This window comes from Camelina sativa, chromosome 9, assembly GCF_030686135.1.
Source record: "Camelina sativa cultivar CO46 ecotype springtype chromosome 9, ASM3068613v1".
Taxonomy (NCBI): Eukaryota; Viridiplantae; Streptophyta; class Magnoliopsida; order Brassicales; family Brassicaceae; genus Camelina; species Camelina sativa.
In genome coordinates this window covers 8,170,567-8,189,528 of record NC_141888.1, presented here as the reverse complement: position 1 = coordinate 8,189,528, position 18,962 = coordinate 8,170,567, and the positions used below count along the sequence as shown (strand labels likewise).

The following is an 18,962-nucleotide window of genomic DNA, read 5'->3' as shown; positions in this document are numbered from 1 at the left end:
GCTTTGTCTTGGAATATTGATATTGGTTATTTAAGTATTTGTTGGATAATTTTATGGTTTAATGTTGGTTATTTATGATGTTTGATCAGAATTTTGTTAGGTTGTCAGTGAGTATGGGATCACTAGAGATTTATTATATTAAGAAGAAAAAACGGGTCGGGTCGTTTTAGTTTTGGTATTAGAGCCCTTACGGTTCTAGGTACGGGTTCACTGTGTTTTCTGTTGCTGATGTTTAAATTTGCATGCCTTTGATTGATTATGTGAGTTAGTCAATTATGTGTGGCATGGGATCCTAGAACATCCTCTTCGAGCCATCAGTGTGATTCCAAGGTATGTGCTGGGAGGGACCAGAGGGGTTAGCTGGTGAGAGTGTTGGGAGTGCTAGGAATCCAGATGTGGGGTTGCAACAGGTGGAGCCCAGGGTCGAGATGATCGTTTGGGATATCTATTGGCGTTGATGATTAAGTAGGTTACAAAGATCGATACCAGTGCAGGCTCTAGTTATACCACCTATGGCGGGGGTGCAGCCGAGGGCTGCGGATGTTGAGGTGCTTCCATTCTATCTTTAAAATATGGTGTTGTTGAAGTTTATCCGTACAAGATTCTTCATAAGAGGTATTGAGCATATAGAGGCGGATGGTTGGATGAATACAGTTGGAGTGGATTTCTTTGTTTGGTTCAGTGCTCTAGTCGGATGCTAGACCTTCTTGCAATCCACTTTCTATAAGTTGATGCACATCTCTGGAGGAGGTATGTTGCAACTAATGGAGTTTAGGCAGCATACGCCTGGGAGGGTTTTTGAGACAAAGTATATAGTTTATGTGTGTTTATGGGCTAAGTCGAGGAAGGAAAAGGTGCCTAGTGTAGAGGCTAATGAGAAGCCCTCGGGCGTGTTGAATCGATGACGATTGTGCTTTGAGTTCATTGCAAATGAACCATGTTGTGTATGCACCTTATTGGTGGGCGGGTTTAAGTCCCATGACATGTTTGATTCTAGAACAACTCATTGTTTCATTACCATGGAGTGCGCCAAGATCGCCAATTTCAGAAGAGATCCCAGATATCGATCGAGTGTTATTAGAGTCACGGAAGGCGAGTTTTTGAGGGTCGTTGGATGAGCGAGGGGCGTTGATGTTCAGATTGTAGGGGAGTCAAAGACAGCGGATTTGATTATCAGTCACGTGGAGTTGTATGATGTTATATATGATATGGATTGGTTGCATCGTGACATGTGCATCTGGATTGTCATCAAGGTAGAGTTGTTTTTGAGTGTCTAGAAGGGAAGTTGGTATTTGAGGGAGTGCGGTCAACTTCGGGGAGTCTCGTGATCTCGGGCATGTAGGCAGGGAAGCTGATCGAGACAGGACGTGAGGCCTATCTGGTTACAATCTCGATGCTAGAGTCAATGGGCCAGTCTACGGTTGGTGGTATTTGGGGGGTTGAGCAGTTCGAGGATGTGTTTCAGTCGTTGCAGGGGTTACCACCATCTCGGTCTGATCCCTTTACGACTTAGGTGGAACTTGGGACAACACCGTTATCCAAGACGCCTTACAAGATGACTTTAGCAAAGATGGCAGAGCTGAAGAAGCAGCTGGAATATCTGCTGAGCAAGGGATTCATTAGTCGTAGCGTTTCACCGTGCGGAACGCTGGTGTTATTCGTTAAGAAGAAGGACAAGAGTTTTCGCTTGTGCATTGATTATCAGGGTCACTGTGAAGAGCAAGTACTCTCTTCCCAGGATCGATGAGTTGTTGGATCAGTTGAGAGGTGCTTCTTGGTTCTCAAAGATTGACTTGGCGTCGGGTTATTATCAGATTCCAATAGATGAGGCAGATGTGAGGAAGACGACCTTCAAGATGAGTTATGGGCATTATGAGTTTGTGGTGATGCCTTTTCGGGTTGACCAACGCACCAGCAGCGTTCATGAGGTTGATTAACAGTGTGTTCCAGGATTTTTTGGATGTGTTTGTCATCATCTTCATCAACGATATTTTGGTGTACTCTAAGAGTCGTTAGGAGCATGTGGTTCATTTGAGGGCAGTGTTTAGGAAGCAGGAGCAGAAACTGTATGCTAAATAAAGCAAGTGTAGTTTTTGGCAGAGGGAGATGAGATTTACGGGTCACATTATTTCTGCAGAGAGAGTTTATGTGGATCGAAAGAAGATTCAGGCCATCAGGGATTGGCCTATGCCACAGAATGTCGTGGAAATCAGGAGTTTCCTTGGTTTTGCTGGTTATTAGAGGAAGTTTGTGAAGGGGTTTGCAAGTAAGGCACGTCCGATGACTAGGTTGATGGGTAAGGACCTTCCTTTTGTTTGGTCACGGGAGTGTAAAGAGGGATTAACAAGCCTAAAGGAGATGTTGACTACTACGCCGGTGTTGGTATTGCTAGAACAGAGTGAGCCATGGTCTATACAGATGCTTTTAAAGTTGGCTTAGGGTGTGTGTTGATGCAGCATGGGAAGGTTATTGCCTATGCTTCGCAGCAGTTGCGGAAGCATGAGGCCAACTATCCTACTCATGACCCTAACGACTTTGTCGCTTTCATCCTTGAGTAAGGATGAAGGCCGTGCGAATAGTCTCCACTTGAACTTCTTTGGTCGGGTCGCCTCCTTGAACAAATGCTTGCACGAACCGGTTGATCTTCTATCTTGTGGCCTTGGACGAGCTCTTGGATTGCGCCGTAGCTCCCGGAGTGATCTCTGGTGCATTGACCGGCTGTTGTCCCACTAATGGTGCAAGTGTCTCGGTCACGTCTTGGGCATCTTGGTCTTGTACGAGCGTTCCTGGCTGCGTGTCTGGTCCTGTGCTCACATCAGGTTGACTAAGTCGGCACATTTTCTAGCCATCAAGAAGACCGATGGGACAGTGGTTTTGGCTAAGAAATATGTGAAGGAGATAGTCAAGTTGCATGGTGTACCTGCGAGTAATGCATCTGATAGGGATTCCAAGTTCACTTCTGTGTTTTGGAGGGCATTTCAGGCAGAGATGGGAACGAAGGTGCATATGAGTACAGCCTATCATCCTTAGACAAATGGGCAGCCGGAGAGGATGATCCAAACTTTGGAGGATTTGTATACTGGATTGGGGTGGACACTAGGCGGATCACCTAAGCTTGGTGGAGTTTCCATACAATAATAGTTACCATGCGAGTATTGGGATGGACCCTTATGAGGGGTTGTACGGGAGGCCATGTTGTATGTTATGTTGGACTCATGTAGGAGAGAGGAGCATAAATAGTGCATGCTTTTTTTAGGAGACCTCAGAGAAGATTTGGGTTCCGAGGCTGAACATGAAGGAAGCTCAAGATCGACAGAGGAGTTATGCTGATAACAAGAGGAAGAAACTTGAGTTTCAGGTTGGTGATATAGTGTACCTCAAGATGGCCATGTTGTAGGGTCCGAACAGGTCATTGTCAGAGACTAAGCTGAGCCTGAGGTACTAGGTCCATTCGGAGTGGTTGATAGGGTGGGACCGGTTGCATATAGGTTGGAGTTGCATGAGTTTATGCGTTCGTTCCACAAGGTCTTCCATGTGTTAATGATGCGGAAGTGTCTTCACGAGGATGATCAGTTGTTGGCTAAGATTTCTAAAGATCTTCAGCCCAACATGACTTTGGAGGCGATACCAGTGAGGGTGCTTGAGAAAAGAGTTAAGGAATTTTGGAGGAAGAAGGTTTCTTTGATGAGAGTCATGTGGGATTGTGACGATATTGAGGAGAAGACTTAGGAGCCAGAGGCGAGGAAGAACGCAAGGGTCAAGAAGTTGTTTGAGAAGCAGGTCGAGGCTTGAGCTTGTTTAACCTTGGTCCCAATTTTCGTGTCAGGTGGATGCATCCTGGGACGAAGGTGAATGGAGGATCTGTTTTGGGTTTTGTTTTTGCAGGGCCACCCGGAAAAGCTAATGGGCTTATGGAGCTCGCCTCAGCTCCTCTCCCCTCACGCTGAGACTGAAGGCATCCTCTTGGCAATGGAGACAGTGCTACTTCAAGGATTCAAGGAGGTCCATTTTGAAACTGATTGCTTGAGCATTCCTAATAAGATATATGATTGGCATGTGATAGCCACAAAATTGGACTCTATTACTAATATTAGGATTTTTTTTTTTTTTTTGGCAAACAAGAACTTCATTCAGGTTGCGATACAAATAGCCCTAAGGCATTCTTTGCGAGAGCATCAACCAGGTGATTACAGTTTCGAGGGATGTAAGAAAAACTACAAAGATCAAATTGAGATAGAAGAGATTGGGTATCATATATAATCCCATGGAGTTCCTTCGAGAAGGTCTTCTGATTGAGAGCTTAGACTAGTTGTTGTGAGTCTAAAGCGAAATTAACTTGATTAAAACCCGATTCAGTAGCAACTCCCATCGCTGTAAGAGTTGCTAGTGATTCGGCCATCAAAAGGGATCAGATGTGTCTTGCAGTTGAAGCTCCTTGTATCAGGGTTTCCTCGGACTGGTCTTGAAGATCCATCCACAACCCGTGTGTCCGTTTTCTCTCCAAGCTGCATCAGTGGAGCAGGTAATTTGGTCTGGAGAGAGCAAAGTTGATCGCGCTCCAGGTACCATAGATCTGACCGGGTTGTGAGTCTGTTGGGCTTGTGTCTGTTGGGCATCTTGCCATTACTTGGCTCGGGATATAGCTAGAGATAAGGTTTCTTCAATGTTTGTTTGGTAGGGTCTTGTTGAAAATTAAGCGATTTCGGGCTGTCCAAAGTGTCCAGAAAATCCATGGTGCAAGTGGACCTATCGCGATTCCAGTGGGGGGGAGGGGAGGCATAGGAGCTTTGTGGTTTTGGTTAAGCCTGATTTGTAATTAACACTTCTTCCGGGTTGAAGCCTTCTTTAAATGGTGCCGACTTCCAAACAGCTGCAGCAAAAGGGCAACGAAAAAATAGATGAATCTCGGTTTCTGGTCTACCACAGTGTGGACAAGCTGGGTTTGTATATATATGTCTGCTTAGAAGATTAGTGCCTACTGGGAGATCATTTTGAGAGGTTTTCCAGAGTAGTAGTTTTGTTTTTGGTGAGCTCTTAAGGTTCCAGATTTCTTTTTTCCAAAGGAAGTGAGATTTCTTTTACTAATATTAGGATAAGAGCTTATTTCTCTTCATTTTTGATTTATTTTCATCCCTAACATTTCTAATGACTGGTCGTCTCATGAAGTGCGCTCGAACACGAGGTTTAGTCTTTTCCATGTAATCTCCCAGATTCCAAAGTGATTGGCTCATGAGACCAACCTTTTCGATGTAGTTTAATAAACTATGGTGTTTTTGAGATTTAAAAAAAAAAAAGGTTCAAATTACAAGCTTAAAATTAACTGAGCATCTCTCTATGATAACAATTGACACTTGCTTTAAATTAACTCTTGCAATGAATTCTACGTCAAAAAAATGAAGAAAATAATATGTTGTTTTAGACACTACCTAATATGGGTCAAAAAAAATTTGTCCAATAATAAAGTTTACTAGATTCGGACCCGCACCATCTGCATCGACCGATGCAACTCACAAACCGGGATTCCGGTTCACGGATGTTACAATATCCTTATTAATATTTTTGATGTTTTAATAAGAACTCGATTTTTAAGCTTTTTCAATCAAAAGATGTGTCATGCAAAATAAAGATATATCAAATTCAACATAATATAAAATTCACCAAAAAAATAAGAAAACTTAAAGAGGAAATATACAAAATTACCATTGGTTTGAAGAGATAGTGACACAGAAGGTGGAGAAACAACCGTCTCATGCTCCATTCGAACACTGAAATCAAGAATAAAAACTCAAATTAGATTCTACTTCAATTAGCAAAAAGAACAAAAAATAAATACGTGCTAATCTCAAAATTGAAAACCTAAAAAATGATATTCTAGGCTTAAACACAAATACTTTGTTATATATATATATATATATAGGAAAATGGTATGAAAAAGTTAAATATCTGTTCGAAAATGTTCATTTATTGTTAAGATATTTTGCCAAAAAATTTGCATAAATTTCCTAATTGTTGGTTGATGGTTTCCACTAATTTAGCAATCATAAATATCTTTAATTTATAAGTACATAGGAACAAATTTTATTAAATTTTTCAGAATATTGGCAATATAATATCAATTATTAATTCTCTAAATTATTTTCAATTAATTCCAAACCAGAATCTATGAAAATTTATTACAGATTTTAATTTCAACTATTAATCGTTATTTATTTTTATTAAACATAATAATTTATTTTAAAATTAGAATTTACACAAAAATATGATTTTGTAGATCCGTTATTTACCTAAACATTAAAATATTTTTATAATTTGGAAAATAATAATTGAAGGATATATATAGTTATTTTGCATGTAACTTAAATATATTTTAGAATTAATGTCTTATTAATCAACTTGAAATCAGTATAGAAGATTTGGTAAGTTGCTAAAGTTTAGTAAAAAGAATAATTTGAAATCATTTATACATAATTAGAAATCTGACACATACTATGCTATATTAAATAAGATCACATTTCTAAGATTATGTTAATTGGTCGATATTTTGATGTTAATTTATGAGATTTTCATAGTTAAGTTGCTAAGATTATGTGAACTTCTCTTATAAGTTGCTAAGTAGTTAATTGGTTGTTTAAATTCTACGTTAATTATGAAGTGATTTATTAGATTTTATGGTAGGTATTAATTGCTTCCGATTTTTTATGTGTTAATATCACTTAATATTTGTTTGGCTACTACAATTACTTTCAATTTCAATCTGTTTGGCTTCAAGAATTATACATATTCTTATTCCAATTTGAGTGGCATTTCATGTAATAATCTCTAACCCTATGTTTTTTATTAAAAGTGTTTCTCTTTTAATAGTATAGATAACAGTTTAGAGAAAAAATCTAGTGAAGCTTTATTACAGAGTGTAACACCCCAATTTCATGATATATAGTGGTGCATGCGGAAATGTTTAAAAATTTGATTTTACCACCTATGTCATTAAATGCATTTATCTTTTCAGTCAACAATCAAGAGAGAACTTGACAGTTAAGCGTACTTATACTGGAGTAATTTCAGGATATGTGACATTCCAGAAAGTTATTGTTGGAACTATGCGAGTAAAGACAAAACACATGAAAAGATCACATGGTAATTTGTAAGGTCGGTAAACAAGTTTTTAAAGCTTCCTGAACGTAGCAAATCGGTCGTCGGATAAGAGTGAGCCCATAGACCTAGAGAAGACCTGGACCTCATTAGGATAGGTGGCGGTCCAGTAACACACTGGGGAAGATACAAACGAATTCCAAACACAAGAATTTATCTTTTAATGTTTTAGAGATTGAGAGATCCCTTCTTGTAACATATTCATATTTTTATACTTTAATTTATTTTTTGATAAACGATATATTTTCCTATCAAAACTATCACAAAGCATCAGACAGACCTCACGCTAATTACCAAGAAAATATAAAGCTTATGCAATGGCCTAGTGGTAGATATTTCATTTTCGGATAAAAAAAAATACTTTTCATGCTATATCCTCCTGAATCCAAAGTGAAACATACTTTTCTATGTAGACGTTAGGTTATGAAACGACCCGACCCATTTTTTTTCTTTTAATATAATAATTCTCTAGTGATCTCATCCTCACTAACAACCTAACATTATTCAAATCAAACAGCAGAATAACCAACATTAAAACATCAAACAGCAGAAATAACCAACATTATGCAAGGAGTGCATCGATCGACGCAACCATCAAATCCCTAGATGGGTCGACCCATGCACTCCTTACATCCACCAATGCAACCTCGCATCTCCATCAAATCCCTACTTGCATCGACCGATGCACTCTATACTATCGCACGAAGCATCACTAAACATGATCTCCTCCGACTACTCTCGGCTCCGCGATGCCAAAACCTCCCTCCAACGACCACAAACACCACAACAAACACTCACAAACAAGCATACAAGCAATGAACACCCAAAATATAAATAACACACATCTAATCCCTTTGATCAGTCATGGTCACTCACTCACCTCTTAAAAAAGTAGCTCAAACTCTGAAACGACAAAAAACACACCAAAAAAAGCTCCTCCCACAACTGTTGCCTCGGATCTCCACTCCCACAGACATATCTCACAAAAAACAGCTTATAACTCCTCAAAAACACTCAAAGAAACTTTTCAGAGAAAAACTCTTCTTCTTAAGTTTCAGAAACGACAAAAGGCTAAAATTCACTATAGGGCGTCAAGTTTCTTTTTATACACGAGCCCTAGGGTTTTCACATAATCCCGCATCAAACTAGAGAAATTAGAACTATCCCAAGCACAAGCTGTAAAGTTGCATCGATCGATGCCCTTTCCTGGCGTCGATCGATGCATGAACCGAAAAGTCCAATTCTCTCCCACCAATATAGATTCGTCCATGAATCTCGAACAACCATCAGCCAAGGACTCCCGTGCAACCATCTCCACAGCCCGCACTTCCTTCGACCGATCTATGAAGGTCACCTCCATGCGATAGACTCACGCTTCAGACACTATTTGCTCTCAACTTTTGGACTTTCCTAACTAATAGGTCGCAACTTTGAGATTTATTAGCTCCTCATCAGGCCTTAGCTTGCATGCCATAATTTTGGCTCATCATCGGACCTAAGCCCACATACAAATATATATAAGGAAAGTCCAATATTCGTCTCTCGGGTTGCCATCCTGCAGTGCAACCCCGAATCATCATCCGAAGTCGATATACCAATCATACTCTCAAGCCACATAGTCTCAAGATATGACAGCACTAAAAGAACTAAAGTTTCCCCCGAAAATTGGGACCAAGGTTAAACAAGCTCAAGCCTCGACCTGCTTCTCAAATAACTTCTTGACCCTTGCGTTCTTCCTCGCCTCTGGCTCCTAAGTCTTCTCCTCAACATCGTCACAATCCCACATGACTCTCATCAAAGAAACCTTCTTCCTCCGAAATTCCTTAACTCTTTTCTCGAGCACCCTCACTGGTATTGCCTCCAAAGTCATGTTGGGCTGAAGATCTTTATAAATCTTAGCCAACAACTGATCATCCTCATGAAAACAATTCCGCATCATTAACACATGGAAGACCTTGTGGAATGAACGCATAAACTCATGCAACTCCAACCTATATGCAATCGGTCCCACCCTATCAACCACTCTGATGGACCTAGTACCTCAGGCTCAGCTTAGTCTCTGACAATGACCTGTTCGGACCCTACAACATGGCCATCTTGAGGTACACTATATCACCAACCTGAAACTCAAGTTCCTTCCTCTTGTTATCAGCATAACTCCTCTGTCGATCTTGAGTTTCCTTCATGTTCAGCCTCGGAACCCAAATCTTCTCTGAGGTCTCCTAAAAAAAGCCTGCACTATTTATGCTCCTCTCTCCTACCTGAGTCCAACATAACATACAACATGGCCTCCCCTACAACCCCTCATAAGGGTCCATCCCAATACTCGCATGGTAACTATTATTGTATGGAAACTCCACCAAGCTTAGGTGATCCGCCCAGTGTCCACCCCAATCCAGTATACAAATCCTCCAAAGTTTGGATCATCCTCTCCGACTGCCCATTTGTCTGAGGATGATAGGTTGTACTCATATGCACCTTCGTTCCCATCTCTGCCTAAAATGCCCTCCAAAACACAGAAGTGAACTTGGAATCCCTGTCAGACGCAATACTCGCAGGTACACCATGCAACTTGACTATCTCCTTCACATATTTCTTAGCTAAAACCGCTGTCCCATCGGTCTTCTTGATGGCTAGAAAATGTGCCGACTTAGTCAACCTGATGTGAGCACAGGACCAGACACGCAGCAAGGAACGCTCGTACAAGACCAAGACGCCCAAGACGTGACCGAGACACTTGCACCATTAGTGGGACAACAGCCGGCCAATGCACCAGAGATCACTCCGGGAGCTACGGCGCGATCCAAGAGCTCGTCCAAGGCCACAAGACAGAAGATCAACCGGTTCGTGCAAGCATTTGTTCAAGGAGGCGACCCGACCAAAGAAGTTCAAGTGGAGACCATTCACATGGCCTTCATCCTTACCCAAGGATGAAGGCGACAAAGTCGTTAGGGTCATGAGTAGGATAGTTAGCCTCATGCTTCCGCAACTGCTGCGAAGCATAGGCAATAACCTTCCCATGCTGCATCAACACACACCCTAAGCCAACTTTAAAAGCATCTGTATAGACCATGGCTCACTTTGTTCTAGCAATACCAACACTGGCGTAGTAGTCAACATCTCTTTCAGGCTTGTTAATCCCTCTTTACACTCCTGTGACCAAACAAAAGGAACGTCCTTACCCGTCAACCTAGTCATCGGGCGTGCCTTACTTGCAAACCCCTTCACAAACTTCCTCTAATAACCAACAAAACCAAGGAAACTCCTGATTTCTACGGCATTCTGTGGCCTAGGCCAATCCCTGATGGCCTGAATCTTCTTTCGATCCACATAAACTCTCTCTGCAGAAATAATGTGACCCGTAAATCTCATCTCCCTCTGCCAAAAACTACACTTGCTTTATTTAGCATACAGTTTCTGCTCCCGCTTCCTAAACACTGCCCTCAAATGAACCACATGCTCCTACGGACTCTTAGAGTACACCAGAATATCGTCGATGAAGATGATGACAAACACATCCAAAAAATCCTGGAACACACTGTTAATCAACCTCATGAACGCTGCTGGTGCGTTGGTCAACCCGAAAAAGCATCACCACGAACTCATAATGCCCATAACTCATCCTAAAGGTCGTCTTCCTCACATCTGCCTTATCTATTGGAATCTGATAATAACCCGACGCCAAGTCAATCTTTGAGAACCAAGAAGCACCTCTCAACTGATCCAACAACTCATCGATCATGGGAAGAGAGTACTTGCTCTTCACAGTGACCCTGATAGTCAATGCACAAGCGAAAACTCTTGTCCTTCTTCTTAACGAATAACACCAGCGTTCCGCACGGTGAAACGCTACGACGAATTAATTCCTTGCTCAGCAGATCTTCCAGCTGCTTCTTCAGCTCTGCCATCTTTGCTAAAGTCATCTTGTAAGGCGTCTTGGATAACGGTGTTGTCCCAAGTTCCACCTAAGTCGTAAAGGGATCAGACCGAGATGGTGGTAACCCCTGCAACGACTGAAACACATCCTCGAACTGCTCAACCCCCCAAATACCACCAACCGTAGACTGCCCCATTGACTCTAGCATCGAGATTGTAACCAGATAGGCCTCACGTCCTGTCTCGTTCAGCTTCCCTGCCTACATGCCCGAGATCACGAGACTCCCCGAAGTTGACTGCACTCCCTCAAATACCAACTTTCCTTCTAGACACTCAAAAACAACTCTACCTTGATGACAATCCAGATGCACATGTGACGATGCAACCAATCCATATCCTAGATAACATCATACAACTCCACGTGACTGATAATCAAATCCGCTGTCTTTGACTCCCCTACAATCTGAACATCAACACCCCTCGCTTGTCCAACGACCCTCAAAAATTCGCCTTCCGTGACTCTAACAACACTCGATCGATATCTGGGATCTCTTCTGATATTGGCGATCTTGGGGCACTCCATGGTAATGAAACAATGAGTTGTTCTAGAATCAAACATGACATGGGACTTAAACCTGCCCACCAATAAGGTGCATACACAACATGGTTCATTTGCAATGAACTCAAAGCACAATCGTCATCGATTCAACATGCCCGAGGGCTTCTTATTAGCCTCTACACTAGGCACCTTTTCCTTCCTCGACTTAGCGCATAAACACACATAAACTATATACTTTGTCTCAAAAACCCTCCCAGGCGTATGTTGCCTAAACTCCATTAGTTGCAACATACCTCCTCCAGAGATGTGCATCAACTTATAGAAAGTGGATTGCAAGAAGATCTAGCATCCGACTAGAGCATTGAACCAAACAAAGAAATCCACTCCAACTGTATTCATCCAACCATCCGCCTCTATATGCTCAATACCTCCTATGAAGAATCTTGTACGGATAAACTTCAACAACACCATATTATAAAGATAGAATGGAAGCACCTCAACATCCGCAGCCCTCAGCTGCACCCCCGCCATAGGTGGTATAACTAGAGCCTGCACTGCTATCGATCTTTGTATCCTACTTAATCATCAACGCCAATAGATATGCCAAGCGATCATCTCGACCCTGGGCTCCACCTGTTGCAACCCCACATCTGGATTCCCAGCACTCCCAGCACTCTCACTAGCTAACCCCTCTGGTCCCTCCCAGCACATACCTTGGAATCACACCGATGACTCGAAGAGGATGTTCTAGGATCCCATGCCACACACAATTGACTAACTCACATAATCAATCAAAGGCATGCAAATTTAAACATCAACAACGGAAAACACAGTGAACCCGTACCTAGAACCGTAAGGGCTCTAATACCAAAATTAAAACGACCCGACCCGTTTTTTCTTCTTAATATAATAAATCTCTAGTGATCCCATACTCACTGAAAACCTAACAAAATTCTGATCAAACATCATAAATAACCAACATTAAACCATAAAATTATCCAACAAATACTTAAATAACCAATATCAATATTCCAAGACAAAGCCAGAAATTCCAAAAGAATAACATAAACCAAGGAACCAGAAATCCTAGGCAACATTCTAAGGACCCAACTCTAGAAACCTAACAGTAGCCAGACAACACATCAACGAGCCTCCAGAACATACTCCTCTTCATTGCCTTGATTCCACGATCATACTTTGTTTTTACCTGCACCATAAACAACAATTGAGATGTGAGTATTATCACAAATACTCCGTGAGGTGATCCTCCCACCTACTGGGCTTTACACCCAAGCGAAAAGACAAACACAAATAATACACAAAAGCAAGCAAACCAGAAAATTCTAGACACATGAATCGTCACTATGCCCTTGCATCGACAACACTCCTTTTATCGACCGATAAAAAACCCTTGTGTCGATCGATGCACTCCTTGCGTTGATCGATGCACTCCTTGCATCGACCGATACAACCATCAAATCCCTAGCTGTGCGACAGATGCACTCCTTGCATCGACCCGATGCAGTCGCATGAAGTATCGCCGAAAACAATATCCTCCGACTCCTCTTGGCTTCGTGATGCCAAAAGCGCCCTCCAACGACCACAAACACCACGACAAACACTCACAAACAAGCAAACAAGCAACCAAAACCCAAAATCACACAAAACACACATTTAATCACGTAGATCAACCATAGTCACGCACTCACCTCTTAAACAAGCGGATCTAACTCTGAAACGACAAGAAAGACACCACAACAAGATCCTCCCATGAACCTTGCCTCAGATCTCCACTCCCACAGACAGATCTCTCAAGAAAAGGCTTAGAACTCCTCAAGAACGCACTACAAGAAAAATTGCTTATATACACAAAGTTTTTTGTAACTATACCCATAATTTTGTGGCTATTATGCTAATATCCACAAAAAGCCATAAAAATTTTTTATTTCTTTGAGCTCATAGCTATCTGGTAATTGTGTTTATCCACGGAAGCGTTGCTACGAACTAGCCACAACATATTTTCGGGGCAATTAGCCACAAATTGCAACATAAAATTTCGTAGCTATAGCTTTGTAGCTATTTAAAATTTTATCTCTTTTTCTGGTTATTTTGGATAAAATTAATCACAAATAAAGTCATGGCTATCTTATTAATTTGTTTAAAAAAAACTAAAACATAAAATACAAAAACAAAATCCATCGCTAAACCATCGCCGCAGGACCACCGCCAACAACCCGCCGCTGAACCAAAACCCATCACATGAACTGCTACCACTAGAACTCCGGGAAAGAGAAGACGAACACGAAATACCTCCAACCTCAGCCACAAAGGATTTAACCCAACTACCAGGGATAGTCCATAATCCGGCCAAAAGCAGATCTAAGACACCAGATCTCTATGTATTAGCCAATGAGAAGCTTTAGTTTATTTTGTTTATTTATTTATTGGTTTTATAGTTTTTTGTTTACTTTTAAAAATTAAGTTTTAGTGATATTAATTTGGGATTTTAGCTTTGAATATATACATATATGTATGTATATTATAATTCATTTGTTGGTTTACAGATTTAAACTTATAAGTAAATAGTATTTAAAAAAGATTTATCGATTTATGTAAAGTAAATATGTAAATTGCTTTAATATTGGTTTTGTGTATATATAGTGATTTATATTTTGGTTTAACAGTTTATGATTTAATTTCTACTTTTAAGAGTTTTAAAGCTAAACAGGGTGTTAAAATTTGTGGTAGTATATAAATTAATGTGGGGTTATGATTCAAAGTTTAAAAAGTATTTGATTCAAAAATGTAGAATTTTGATAAGTGTTAGATCATAGATCTGGATATATTATAATAATTATATATGTTTCTTTGAGTTAAAGGTTTTTTTTTTTTTTTTTTTTTGGTCAAAGAGTTAAAGGTTTTATGATTTGTGTTTGTAGTTTAAAGTTCCGTATATATATGTGAAAACTTTGTGGCTATCTTACTAAAATAAATCAAATTATATAGCCTCTACAATTTTGTGGTTTTTTGTAGCTATTAGCCATAAATTTGATTCGTAGCTATATAGACACAAATTTGCTACGATATAGCTACAAACTAGCCACGATAATGTTTTGTGTCTGATTTGTGGCTAACATATGATGGTTATAATTTTTTTGTAGTTAAACTGTGGCTTTGGACAGTTTTTCTTGTAGTGACGCTCACAGAAACTTTTCAGAGAGAGTTCTCTTCTTCTCACATTTCAGAAATGACAAAAGGCTAAAACTCACTCTAGGGCGTCGAGTTTTCCCTTTTATACACAAGCCCTAGGGTTTCCACATGAACTCGCATCTAACTGGATATATTATAATTAACCCGAGCACAAACCGTAAAGTTGCATCGATCGAATGCACGAACTGGAAAGTCTGGTTCACAAATGTTACAGTTTACTCGGTTTACAAACTAAAAACTCAATACCAAACCAAATTAAAAAACCCGACCTAATTAACTTAAGAACTTTGAAATCCCCTTAAAATCTTTAAAATCTCAAATTAATTAAGAAATTCGATCTCTGAATTCGTCATGGAAAATAGATCAACCAAAATCTGAACAAAATCTTTTTGGCATCAATTTCATTTGTAGTTATGCTGCAACAAAGAAAATAATATGAATGCTCTTATGCTTTATTTTAAGTTGATTTTCATTTTTATTTTTTTGCATGGTTCATTTTGGATGTAAAAGGTAACGAAGAATTTTTTGTGGAATCTGACTGAATTTTTAGTGAGTTTGGCTGAATTTGACTGAATTTTTACATTTATGAATGGTAACCGCGGAATCTAGTTTTTTTTATTTTTTTTTTACAGAATCTAACAAATTAATTAAGACTTTAACTGTAATTATCTTCAATTATCTTCAAATTGTTATGAGTATTAATAAAATAACTATAAAAATAATCTAATGATAACTTTTATAATAACAAATAAACACTAAATTATCTAAAATTAATATTAATATTAATATAAATAATAAATTGGTTAGTAAAATTGAGTTATTTTTTCACTTTTAATTTTTACACTATTAAAATATGTAACTAATTCATAAAACAGCTTTGTCAAAGCATTATTGTAATATAAGAATATCTAATTAGTGAAGTGACCTTAGTGCAGTGGCAGGAGGTAAGTCCATTTGTAGAAGGCACCATCAGACCCGAGATCGAGTCCCGGCTCCTACGAATATATAGGAATTTGGCTAATGGGCCGGCCAGTTGTGGCCCATTGGTTGACAAAAAAAAAAGAATATCTAATTATTTGCTTTTTCTTGAAACGATAATTTGAATTTACTTCAATTTTACTTAACGGGGTATTTTTTTCTTTTTTAATGTTGGATTTGATAAATATTCATGCAATTAATTATTTTATTTGAAATTGCCTCTCTCTAGTAGTTTAGTCAATTATATGATGAACATGAGTAAGAATATTATTAAATTTTTGATATGTCAATAATATTTTAACATAGCTATGAGTTATTGTTGTGAATATTAAAAAAAAAAAACATTTTAAGTTTCCTAAAAATAGCCAATGCATGTACGACGTAGGATCTTAAAAGAGTACATGACCATAAAATGATTTTGTGAAACGTAAGGACATGAAACTCTTTCTATTATTTTGGCAAAATTAATCCACAAATTTTTCAATGGTCAATGGATCAATGATTCTAAACATAGAACGAGAAACATAAATATAAAAGCATACAAAGAATTCCATTTCAATTCATTCATTTTTCACACAACCTTCTTTTGTTTATCACAAGATTTAGAATAATGGCAAGAGTTCAACTATTTTTATGCTTCACTATCCTTTTAGCATCGGTGGCTCTTCTGGACGTCGTTTCAGCACACCTGAAGCTTAAGCCAAGCTTGCCTCAGATTGAAGATCCGAAGACGCTGAAGGATGTGGAACCTTACACCGTTAAAGTAGTGATGGTCTTCGTATCAGACTTAGAGAAGGAATGTCCCAAGACAAGTAAATTTAAGGTCTTCTTTGAGAAACTTAGGGCATACGCCAAGTATGTTTGCCCGATAAAAAGAAAAGACCAAGTAGATTACGACCGCGATTTGAAGGCCAAAGCCGGGGGCCTCGTCCAGGCCATATCATCTTTTGCGATTGGAAAGGTAAGTTTTTCGTCAAGGTGAAGATTATATTTATGGCTAATGAACCATCTAATTTTACTTCATTATGCAAATATATACCAGATAAAAGAGGAAATTCAAGAAGAGAAAATGGAAGTCATTAATACATTCAAGTATATGAGATTTGTTGCGACTAAGATTTTGGGCAGCCGCAAAAAGGAAGAGAGCGAAGAATCAATGAAGCTATCAGCAGAACAACAAAAAGAAATCAAAGAAGGGATCTTAAGATGGGAAACAATTATTGCTCGGATAACAAACACAATGATAACGAGCACAACAGATTCTTCTTCGAGTGAAACTTCAACAACTGAGAAAGGAGGTTCAAGCAACAAAAGCAAAAGCTCTGGTAGTGAAAGCTCTGGCTCTGAAGGTAAAGGCTCTTCCGAAGAAACTAAAGATTCAAAATCTAACTCGGGCAGTCCTAGTGGAAGCCCATCCAGCAGCCCATCTGGTTCAAGTGGAAAAGAAACTAACTCTAAGGATACTAAAACTAAAGGAGAAAGCTCTTCTGATGCAAGTGGAAAAGAAACTAACTCTAAGGATACTAAAAACACCGATGAAAAATCTTCTGCTACAAAAAGTGGAAAAGAAACTTCGACTAAGGATACTAAAACTAAAGGAGAAATCTCTTCTGATGCAAGTGGAAAAGAAACTTCCACTAAGGATGCTAAAGCTACCGGTGAAATCTCCGCTAGTGAAACTACTGAAACTAGTCAGAGCAGCACCGTAAATGTGGAACAAGTCGAGGCTGAGACTTCCAAACAAGTCTCATCATTCATAATGAACCTCGAAAAGAAGTGCCCGCAGAAGGAAGAATACAAAGCCTTCTTCGAGCAACTCAAGGGTACAATGATTGCTCCTGTCAAAGAAGGAAAAGATTTGTTTACTAGGATTAAATCTGCTGCTGGGAAAGTGTCTGGTGCCATGGCCTTTATTCGGTCAAGAGTTGAAAGCAAATCAGCTGAGGTGCGGGAACAAGACATATTGCCCTTATCTTCTGATTCACAATTGCAAAGTCCATTTTCGATCGTAATATTTTTTCTTTCTCGTGTACTATGATGTTGACAGGTTAAACAGTCTATGGAAACTTACCAGGGAGAAGTGATGAAGACTCTCCAAGAGTTAGAAACCATACACAGTCAAATTGTGACTCAGAACAAAGGCAAGAAAGAAGGGTCTTTGACATGCACACCAGCACAACAAATGCAGATTAAGCAGACAATCACCAAGTGGGAACAAGTCACTACCCAATTCGTTGAGACTGCAACTCAGAGCGAGACAACGTCCTCGTCTTCAACATCTTCCACCGGCAAGATGGTGGCAAACTAAGCTCAAAAGGCGTATCTACATTCATTCTCAACAAATCACCAAAAATATACCTTTATGTTATAATCATTAGCTATAATAAATTTAGATTTTCATTTTTTTCTTGTAAATAAAATCAAGATCAGTATAGGCATAGATCTGCTGATCGTCCTCTGCAAGGAATATTTCTCTGTAAGGACAAATATAGATTGTAACAATCACTCTCATGTGAGTCTCAGTGAGTTCACATTAATAAATTTTTGATACTTCTCTTTCTCCTTTCCAAATGATATAGAGAAAATATACTATTTTCTTCTATACTTTCTTACTATATTTAGTCTACATTCATGAATGGGCATTAATTACTAAGGCTTGGTCTGAGCAGTTCATTAGCCCTGCAATTGCTCCTCATCTCATCTCTTCATTTTGTGGCAAGCTAGAGAATCCCCATCAGATTTAATGTCGATGGCCCGAAGCCAAAAAAAATTAATTGACCTTTTTTATTTTGTTGTAATAATGTAAATATATTTTCTTAGAAAACAAGCAATGAAAAGAAAAGAAAAAAAGAATATGGTGTATACAACAAAAGAAAATTTTAAAATATGTGGCCTTAAAAACATTTATTTAGTTAAATAATACTATTGTTAAAATGATTTTTGAACTTTTAGAGTAATCTATATTATGAAAGTTGCTCAACTCTCTCTATATGAGTGACAAGTCAGCAGTGAAGAGAATGACATCTGTCAATTCAAATTAAAAGCAAACATATTTAAAAATAAAGAGGAATTTGAATAATTTTTCAGGTCTTTTATTCTTTTTCATATCAAAAACAATTTTAATATTTATATAAGAAATCTAGAGAGGCTTAGAACATGTTGATGTATTCTTTAAGAAAGTAGATGCATC

General features: G+C 39.0%; 1 protein-coding gene and 1 long non-coding RNA gene across 2 annotated transcripts; one reads left to right on the top strand and one right to left on the bottom strand.

The window, feature by feature from the left end:
• Positions 1-4,212: 4,212 nt before the first annotated feature.
• On the bottom strand, positions 4,213-5,885 carry LOC147937905 (uncharacterized). Its single transcript, XR_015565087.1, has 2 exons — positions 5,701-5,885; positions 4,213-4,870 (listed from the first exon to the last, which is right to left on the bottom strand). It is a non-coding gene; the product is annotated as an uncharacterized LOC147937905 (long non-coding RNA).
• A 10,369-nt stretch (positions 5,886-16,254) lies between these two features.
• On the top strand, positions 16,255-18,330 carry LOC147937904 (uncharacterized). The gene is made up of 3 exons (XM_087464161.1): positions 16,255-16,733; positions 16,815-17,717; positions 17,820-18,330. Exons 1-3 carry the CDS (start codon positions 16,383-16,385, stop codon positions 18,078-18,080), a joined length of 1,515 nt encoding a protein of 504 aa, XP_087320287.1. The 5' UTR covers positions 16,255-16,382; the 3' UTR covers positions 18,081-18,330.
• The last annotated feature ends 632 nt before the right edge of the window (positions 18,331-18,962 follow it).

Excerpts from the sequence above, each read along its gene's own strand:
- LOC147937904 (XM_087464161.1), top strand. The coding sequence starts at position 16,383 with ATGGCAAGAGTTCAACTATTTTTATGCTTCACTATCCTTTTAGCATCG. Across the intron at positions 16,734-16,814 it reads CATCTTTTGCGATTGGAAAG|ATAAAAGAGGAAATTCAAGA; the intron begins GTAAGTTTTTCG and ends AATATATACCAG. Across the intron at positions 17,718-17,819 it reads TTGAAAGCAAATCAGCTGAG|GTTAAACAGTCTATGGAAAC; the intron begins GTGCGGGAACAA and ends TGATGTTGACAG.